Genomic DNA, 10,337 nt, shown 5'->3' with positions numbered 1-10,337 from the left:
AAGCATAAGCCTGTAGACCTCGGGATCAACTCTATTGGTCTTAACAGTGTCACAGATTTACAAGAATTCAGCTAAGAACTAATGAGGATCTTCCAACGGAAGTCCATGAAACTTGCAATTCTGTTGCATTAGAGAAACTAATTGAGGCTTAAGCTCAAAGTTGTTTGCTCCAGTGGCAGGAATTGAGATGCTTCTTCCATAGAAGTTAGAAGAGGGTGCAATGAAGTCACCAAGCATCTTCCTTGCATTGTTGGCATTGTTATTGTGTTCGGCCATGTCTCCTTCTTTTTCGAAAATTTCTGTCAAGTCCTCTCCAGAAGGTTGTGCTTTAGCTTCTTTTAGTTTCCTCTTAAGAGTCCTTTTAGGTTCAGGATCAGCTTCAATAAAAATGTCTTTATCTTTGCTCCTGCTCATATGAAAAAGAAGAGAACAGAAAAGAAAAAGAATCCTCTATGTCACAGTATAGAGATTCCTTTATGTCAGTAGAAGAAGAAAAGAATAGAAGAAGGAGAAGAGAAAAATTTGAACACAGAGAAGAAGAAGGGGTTCGAATTATAAGAATAAGAGAAGAGTGTTAGTAAATAAATAAATAAATAGAAAGAGATGAGAGAGAAAAAAATTCGAATTTTAATTAAAATAAGAGGAAAAATATTTTTGTTTTTATTTTAATTAATAGTTAGTATTCGAAATTTAAAAAGAGAAATAAAATTAAATTAAAATTTAAAACAATTAATTAAAAGGAATTTTGAAAAAGTGGGTAGGAGTTTTCGAAAATTAGAGAGAGAAAATTAGTTAGGTGGTTTTGAAAAAGATATGATTGAAATTTATTTTGAAAAAGATTTGAAAAAGAAATTTAAAAAGATTTGATTTTTGAAATTAAAGTTAATTACTTGACTAACAAGAAACAAAAAGATATGATTCTAGAATTTAAAGATTGAATCTTTCTTACTAGGTAAGTAACAAACTTAAAATTTTTTGAATCAATCACATTAATTGTTAGCATTAATTTCGAAAAATATGAAGTAAGAATAAGAAAAAAATTTTGAAAATCAATTTAAAAAAATTTCAAAAATATGTAAAAATAAATGAAAAAGGTTTGATTTTTGAAAAGGTTTTGAAAAGATAAGATTTTTAAATTGAAAATTTGACTTGACTTATAAGAAATAACTAGATTTTTAAAAATTTTTGACAAAGTCAATCCAAATTTTTGAATTTTTTGAGAAGAATAAGGGAAAGATATTTTTTTGATTTTTGAATTTTTAATGAAGAGAGAGAAAAACACTAAAAATGATGCAAAACATGAAAATTCAAGATCAAAACTAATAATGCATGCAAGAACACTTTGAATGTTAAGATGAACATCAAGAACACTTTGAGGATCATGATGAACATCAAGAACATAATTTTGAAAAATTTTTAAGAAAAGAATGACATGCAAGACACCAAACTTAAAAATTTTCAAACTTTAGACACTAACAAATTGAAAATGCATATGAAAAACAAGAAAAGACACAAAACATGAAAATCACAAGATTAAACAAAGACAATCATCAAGAACAACTTGAAGATCATGAAGAATAGTTTCATGCATGAGTTTTCAAAAATTTTAATGAATATTAAAAATATGCGATTGGCACCAAACTTAAAACTTGACCCAAGACTCAAACAAGAAACACAAAATTTTTGGTTTTATGATTTTATTAATTTTTTTTGTATTTTTCGAGAATTATTTGGAAAATAAAAATAAGGATTTCAAAATTTTCAATAAGAATTCCAGGAATCATGCAATGTTAGTCTAAAACTCAGGTCCAGGAATTAGACATGACTTACTAGCCAGCCAAGCTTTCAGTGAAAGTTTCTGCCCAAATCACTAGACATGGCCAATGGCCAGCCAAGCTTTAGTAGATCATTACATACAACAGCTAAATTGCTGAGAAAGACAAAGAAGCTCTTCTAAGGATAGGTGAAACCTCGATCCAAAATATTAGACATGGCTTAACAGCCAGCCAGGATTCAACATATCTTGTGAAACTCTAGAATTCATTCTTAAAAATTCTGAAGAACATAGAATAATTTATTTTTTTGAAAATTTTTCGAAAATAAAAAGCTTAAAATTAAAATAAAATTACCTAATCTGAGTAACAAGATGAACCGTCAGTTGTCCAAACTCGAACAATCCCCAGCAACGGCGCCAAAAACTTGGTGCACGAAATTGTGATCGCAACGGCGCCAAAAATTTGGTACGCACGTTCATAATCTCAATTCTTCTTCACAACTCTGCACAACTAACCAGTAAGTGCACTGGGTCGTCCAAGTAATAAACCTTACGTGAGTAAGGGTCAATCCCATGGAGATTGTCGGCTTGAAGCAAGCAGTGGTCATCCTTGTCAATCCCATGGGATTTTGATAATTAGAATATAATTAAAACAGAAAATAAGATAGAAATACTTATGTAATTCATTGGTGAGAATTTTAGATAAGCGTATGGAGATGCTTTGCTCCTTCTGAATCTCTGCTTTCCTACTGCCTTCATTCAAACATTCAGACTCCTTTCCATGGCAAGCTTTATGTTGGGGGATCACCATTGTCAATGGCTACCGTCCGTCTTCTCAGTGAAAATGGTCCAAATGCGCTGTGACCGCACGGTTAATCATCTGTCGGTTCTCGATCATGCTGGAATAGGATTCATTGATCCTTTTGCGTCTGTCACTACGCCCAACACTCGCGAGTTTGAAGCTCGTCACAGTCATCCCTTCCCAGATCCTACTCGGAATACCACAGACAAGGTTTTGACTTTCTAGATCTCAGGAATGGCCGCCAATAATTCTAGCCTATACCCCGAAGACTTTGATCGTGAACCAGGAGGCTAGGAGATACACACTCAAGCTATTGCAGATAGAATAGAAGTGGTTGTCAGGCACATGTTCATAGGTGAGAATGATGATGAGTGTCACGGATCATCACATTCATCAGGTTGAAGTGCGAGTGAATATCTTAGAATAAGAATACGCTTGAATTGAATAGAAAAACAATAGTACTTTGCATTAATTCATGAGGAACAGCAGAGCTCCACACCTTAATCTATGGGGTGTAGCAACTCCATCGTTGAAAATACATAAGTGATGAAGGTCCAGGCTTGGCCGAATGGCCAGCCCTCTAAACGTGATCAATGGTCTCAGTTTTGAAATATGAAAACTGGATACAAAATAAATCTCTAAAAGTAGTTTTTATACTAAACTTGTAACTAGGGTTTACAGAAAATGAGTAACTAAGTGCAGATAGTGCAGACATCCATTTTCGAGGCCCACTTGGTGTGTGTTTGGGCTGAGCATTGAAGCTTTCACGTGTAGAGACTCTTCTTGGAGTTAAATGCTAGGTTGCAGCTTTTTTGTGGTGTTTAACTCTGGTTTGTAACCTGTTTCTGGCATTTAACTTCAGAATAGGGCAGGAAGTTGGCGTTTAAACGCCAATTTGTGTCATCAAAACTCGAACAAAGTATGGACTATTATATATTTCTGGAAAGCCTAGGATGTCTACTTTCCAACACAATTGAGAGCACGCCAATTGGGCTTCTGTAGCTCCAGAAAATCCACTTCGAGTGCAAGGAGGTCAGAATCCAACAACATCTGCAGTCCTTTTTCAGCCTCTGAATAAGATTTTTGCTCAGGTCCCTCAATTTCAGCCAGAAAATACCTGAAATCACAAAAAAATACACAAAATCATAGTGAAGTCCAGAAATGTGAATTTTGCTTGAAAAATAATAAAAATATACTAAAAATTAACTGAATCATACTAAAAACTATGTAAAAACAATGCCAAAAAGCGTATAAATTATCCGCTCATCAAGAATCTAAGTAACTTTGTGAGAATTGAATAGTTTAGATACTGAATGAATGAGAAATGGTTAGGGAATGTTTGGTATGAGCCTTTGGGTTATTTTTGGGTATTGATAATTTGGATTGAACTGAAGTTTTAGAAAACTAGAGAACTTTGTCAATTTTTGAAAAATCTTGTTTTTGATGAGCTTTGACAAGGCATAAGTTGGCCTCCGGATCCTTGTTTATGATGAAACTTCATTTAAATGAAAGTTGGGTACGAGAGCTTTAAGACATTCAAAAAGTGAACAAAAAATGTTTTGAAACGAAAAAGTTATGCACGTTTAAAGTTTGGTACAAAAATCTAAGTTTTGTAGCTTTTTAAATTTTCAAAGGTTTTCAATGTATGCGTACGCGACACTCGCATACGTACGCGAGAATGTCACTTTTACATGTATGCGTATGCGACTGGTAACACACAACGTGACAACCCCTTGCTGTTTCAAGTGTTCGCATATGCAGACATAGCGCGCGCACGCGACTTGGGCAATTTGACACCCATGCGTACATGAGAAGGGCATGCTTACGCACGACCCCTGTTTTTCTGAAAACTTGTTTTTTTACATTTTAAGGGTTCTTCTAGCTTTCTAAACTTCGTTCACTTCTTTTAAGACTTTTAGCTAGTGATAGGGCTTTCAGACTAGTAAGAATGAGTTAGGTAATTTAAAATTGGTATTTTCTATTAGTGAGTTTAGAAGATGATGACTTAGGCCTGGTATGTAAGTTGGATAGATTTGTTATGTGAGTTGATGGAGCGCCAGATTTATGATGAACTTGTGAAATTGAGAGCTAATGATGAGTTTGGAACCTGGAAATCAATGATTATGGTTGATGAGATTGATGAGATGAGTATTAATGGACTTGTGCTATATGAGCAGCGATCACTGAGACTATTTTTATGTTATTATTGTGCTGATATTTGGTAAGTTGCTATGCTCCTGGCAAGGACGGTGGTTAATCCCGCTTGTCGAGGTTGTGGCGCCGGCACAAGGATGGTGGTTAATCCCGCTTACTTTGAGATGTAATGTCTAAGGTAGAGTATCCCGCTCGCATCCTTTCTGCTCACAAGAGTGTACTCGGGCACTATATCCTATAAGAGTGTGCTAGGCCATTATATCCCAGGGGCCATATTTATATACGTGACAGAAAGGCAACATCCTGAGGGCAAGTGTCGGGTTGGCTGTTGAACCGATAAGTGATATTACAGCCAATAGGGCAGACATTCATCATGTGCATCTTCTAAGTGTTTACTTGCTTTGCTTACCTGCTTCCAATGCCTAAGTGTATAACATGCTTACTTGCTTCTTGAATTACTTGTTGTATATGTATATTACCTGTGTTTTTCTTGCTTGCATCTACCTGTGTATTTTGCTGGGATTGAGGAGGCTCGGTAGGCATTGGAGATGGGATTGCATGGAGGATAGGTTGGTGAAGGCTGTGGGACAGCGGTGATTCTGTTGGATTTAGAAATCCCTTAAGATAGATACCCTTTTATGGTTTAAATTTTTTTTATAGGCTTGAATATCTTGTAATCGATGTGAAGTTCAAGGATTGCTTTTGGCATCCCGAAACCTTATATCTTATCTATTGGGCATTATTACCATACTGAGAACCTCCAGTTCTCATACCATATGTAACACCCTTATTACCCTAAGCTTTACCTCGCGTCGTAAAGCAAAGGTTAATCAAAGGTTACGACAATTCTAAAGCTTGTACATATTTATATAGAAAGAAATAATATATTCTAAAAGACCGATGAAGGATTTAAGCTCAAAAACAGAATTTGAAAAGTGCAAAATGTACTCACGAAGCTACACTAAACGAAGCACAAGATATACGTACGGATATCAAGGTATATGTAAATAGACATATCAGAAGATAATATTATAAAGATCTAGCCGCCGCTCGCGGAGTTTTAGCCGGCTAGTTACATACAGACATACAGAGTTTAGATAGTTAAAACAGCTTAAACAAACTTCCTCTCAATGTAAGCCTCTAGGAAAAATAGAAACAAAAGTGAGAGATCTATACAAAATATTCAAAAGAGACTTTAAAACAGGATAGAGATCCTCCGCTCTGTCACCACCAAAGCAACTCACCGAGGTGGGTTGCGACCTGCATATGAAAAACAACAACAGAATATGGTATGAGAACCTGAGGTTCTCAGTATGGTAACGGTGGCCAGTGATGTAAGATATAAGACTTCGGGACACCAGAGACAATCCTAGAACTTCCTATCAATCACAAGATTCATCTTAAAGCATAACTAAAACATTAAAACATAACTTGATACCATAATATTAAAGAGGTGTTCTAACTTAGTGGATTTCTAATCTAACAACTCTCTGCTGTCCCATAGCCTTCACCAACATATCCTCCATGCGATCCCATCGCCACCACTTTCCGAACCTCCTCATTCCCAGTAGAATGCACAATTAATACAATGCAAGTAAAACACAAGTATAAGCATATATGTCAAGTAATTCAAATAAATAATTAGGCATGTTATACAATTAAGCAAGCAATACGAGTCGGCAAAGCAAGCAAACAGATAAAAGATGTACATGATGAATGCCTGTCCTATTGGCTGTGATATCACGTTATCGGTTCAACTGCCAACCCAACATACCTCCATGGAGATGTCGCCCTTGGGTATTATACTGGGAACCCCCGAGATATCGTGCCCGAAACACGGTTTGGGATATAGTGCCTGCACACTCTATTGATCCGAAGGGATGCAAGCGGGATACTCTTGTCACGGACCTCACATCTCAACGTAAGCAGAATTAACCACCATTCTTACGCCACCGCCACGGCCTCGACAGGCGGGATTAACCGCCGTCCCTGCCAGGCGCATAGCATCTCATAATACTCAGTATAAAACAGTGATTCAGTGTTTTCCAGAAAAATCATTTTTTTTATTCAGTACTCAGTAATTCAGCACTTTCACAATTTATTCAAAACTCTTTAGTTCACCACTTTCACCTTTCATTATTAATCATCACTAATACCATACGCCGCCTTCTCACCCAACCAAAACCAACTTCAGTACTCCAGAAACCTTAGCCTCCATTATCTAACTTTTTACCAGAATTACCTAATTAGATTCACCTAGGACTTTCTCTATGTTTTGACATCCAAAAACAAGCCAAAGCATCTTAGATAAGTGTCACGGAAGTTTAAAAGCTTGTTGGGAAGGTGAAACAATTAAAAACAAGGTTTTTATTGAAAAACAGGGCAGTGTGCATACACATAGGGTATGCGTACGCATGCGCAGGAGAATTTTCAAGAAGTGTGCATATGCATAGAGGTGTGCGTACGCACAGGAGTAAAAATTTCCAATTATGCTCATTCGCACAATGTGTGTGAATGCCCTCAACAGAATGCACCTTCCAACGTGTGCATGCGCACAAGGCTGGGCATTGCAAAACTTCATTGGTTGTGTGTAGACACAGAGCGTGCTAGCACTCCCAACAGCAGCGATATCCCTATGTGTCCGTGCGCATGTTTTCAAAAATACACGGGGTGTGCGTACGCACAGGGTTGTGCGTGCGCACACAAACCAGAAATCACAAATTCTGCAACATTCACAGAATTCAAATTTCAGACACCAACTTGCAACGATCATATCTTTCTCTACAAAATTTAGATTTTCACAAAATTTATACCATTTTAAAGATTTTTAAATTATCTTTCATTTGGTATAAAATGCATTCAATTTCAAAACTGTAGCTCAAGATATGAACCGTCAAACTTCACTAAAAATTTATTTTTACCAAAGTTCCCTAAATTCTGAACTTACCAACATTTCCAACCAAAATCAAACCAAAACCACTCCAAACTCCAATATACCTCATAACTTACCTCTTATGCCACAAATCACCATTTACACCAATTTCCATTCACATTATACATTCCTCAACCTCAATTTATCAATTATTTTACACTAAAACATTTTTCACCCAACACAATCACACATCATCATTATATCACCAACAATCATGATCAATCTCAATCTAAATCTTCAACGCCATATTATCAATATCAACATCATAATTCATCAAAATAACTCAAATTATCAAATCATCATTCATCATCATACAACAATTCCAACAACCAATTTAATCCAATCCTATCCTTGGTCGATTCCCAATATGTACTAAAACCCAACTTGAGTGCAATCAAGCTTCCAAACACAACCAAGCCACCAATTCAACTCCAAAGCTCCAAGTAAATGCCAATAATCACAACTTCAAGCTATATATAGACGTAATTCATAACTAATTAACCTAGAGTTCATCATAATCACAATTTCACAAGGGTTAAGAACAACTCACCTTACCCAACAATTTTGGAAGTAAAACCCAATAGATTCCTCAAGCTAGATTGATCGTAAAGACATCAAAACACCAAAATCTCAAAAACCCCAAACACTAGATTTTAAAAATTTTGAACGAAAGACTGAGAAAGGATTCATGATTTCCTTAATAGTTTCTTAGGTGGATTTTGTAGAGCTCTTCGTGGTTATTGCATGGCCGCAAATGGTGTGGCGATCGGAGCTCTGTAGCTCAAGTTATGAGCTTGAGAAGTTGATGATGAATAGTGAGAAAGGAAACCCTCACTCTCCTCTCACTTGCAGCTATGTTGTTGTGTTTATGAGTGTGGTGAATGAGTTGATGGCTCATTAAAGAAGGCTTTATATGTTAGCCTTGGGCCCAACTTGGGCCCGGTCCAATCCGTTAGCGTTTTTGGCCCGTTTGGCCCAACTTTGGGCCAAACCTTTAAAATTAATGCCCGATTTTCAATTTCTAATATTTTCCTGAGGTTTTCTACTGTTTTTAATTATTCTTGCACAGTACCGGACAGACTTAAACCGGTTCGGCCGGTTTATTTGACGATTCGAGTTTTTATGCTATTTTTCGCAGAAAATTACAATTTCCAACTCAGAAAAATGTACTGAGTCCAAATATCATATTTAAATCCTCTAATTCACATTCTAAATTTTTGGATCCTATTTTGGGCAATTAATTTAATTAATTAAGCGGTTTATTAATTACGGTTCTTACATTCTCCCCACTAAATAAGAAATTTTGTCCCCAAAATTTAGTATCACCTGAGAATAGCTCGGGATAATCCTTCTGCATCTCAGACTCTAATTCCCAAGTATGTTCTTCCACTCTTGATCTCTTCCAAGCAACCTTAACCAGTTGAGCTTCCTTTCCTCGCAGTTTCTTCACGCTAGTGTCATCAATCTGCACCGGTGTTACTTGAAATGTCAAGTACTCCCTCAACTCGACCGACTCGAGCTCTAACACATGAGCCGCATCTGACGTGTACTTACGGAGTTGTGACACATGGAATATGTCATACAAGTTAGACAAGTGAGGCGGCAAAGCTACTTGATATGCTACCGGCCCGAATCGCCTCAGAATCTCAAACGGTCCTATAAACCTTGGATTCAGCTTCTTGGTTTTTATCACTCTTCCAATACCAGTTGTCGGTGTAACCCTCAGAAATATATGCTCTCCCACTTCAAATTCCAACGGTTTCCTTCTCTGATCCATATAACTCTTCTGTCAGCTCTGTGAAGTTAGAATTCAAGCTCAAATCTTCTTAATCTTTTCAGTAGTCTCTGCTACCAAATCAGGACCTAAAACACTTGCTTTACCACTCTCATACCAAAAAAGTAGAGATTGGCACTTCTGTCCATAAAAAGCCTCATATGGAACCATCCCAATGCTCGCATGAAAGTTATTGTTGTATGCAAACTCCACCAAAGGCATGTAATGGTCCCAACTTCCAGGCTGATCCAAAAACACACGCCCTTAGCATATCTTCCAACATTTGAATAGTCCTTTCCGACTGTCCATCCATTTGTGGATGATATGCAGTGCTGAGACATAGCCTCGTATCAAAAGCTCTTTGGAAAGCTCCCCAAAACCTTGATGTGAATCGGGGATCACGGTCCGATACTATGCTCGATGGCACACTGTACAACCTTAAGATATCTTTGATGTACAACCTCGCCAACTCCTCCATTGAACAGTTTACTCGAATAGGTAAAAAAAGAGCAGATTTGGTTAGGCGATCCACGATCACCCAAACTGCATCAAATCCTGACCTAGTCCTCGGTAAATCGGTCATAAAGTCCATTGCAATTCTTTCCCATTTCCACTGAAGAATCTCAAGTGGCTGTAACGTTCCCAACAGTGTAATGTGAAGATTTATACCGGCTCAAAATTTAACAAAATAAATTCGTTGTGAGCATAGCCCAAACCATAATTGATCCTCAAATCAAAGTTTAATTTTTGGTTGTCACAAGTCCAACCCAATAAAAGTAACCGAGAGTATTAGTCCCGGGTCATCTTCTCAAGGAATTGCAGTGAGGTATGCATATTACTAGTTATGGTATCCAAGGGGTTGGGTTGGTAAAAAAAGGCAAGAAAATAAATGGCAAAAAAT

The 10,337-nt window shown here is 36.9% G+C and overlaps 1 protein-coding gene across 1 annotated transcript; it reads right to left on the bottom strand.

Annotated features, from left to right (window-relative positions):
- Window positions 1-6,639: 6,639 nt before the first annotated feature.
- Window positions 6,640-9,439, bottom strand: LOC107607399 (uncharacterized). The gene is made up of 2 exons (XM_016309362.1): window positions 8,989-9,439; window positions 6,640-6,719 (listed from the first exon to the last, which is right to left on the bottom strand). Exons 1-2 carry the CDS (start codon window positions 9,437-9,439, stop codon window positions 6,640-6,642), a joined length of 531 nt encoding a protein of 176 aa, XP_016164848.1.
- Window positions 9,440-10,337: the final 898 nt, after the last annotated feature.

The sequence above is a fragment of the Arachis ipaensis genome, chromosome B7 (genome assembly GCF_059453495.1).
Source record: "Arachis ipaensis isolate K30076 ecotype BB chromosome B7, ASM5945349v1, whole genome shotgun sequence".
NCBI classification, from domain to species: domain Eukaryota; kingdom Viridiplantae; phylum Streptophyta; class Magnoliopsida; order Fabales; family Fabaceae; genus Arachis; species Arachis ipaensis.
This window is presented reverse-complemented; position numbering and strand designations above follow the sequence as displayed.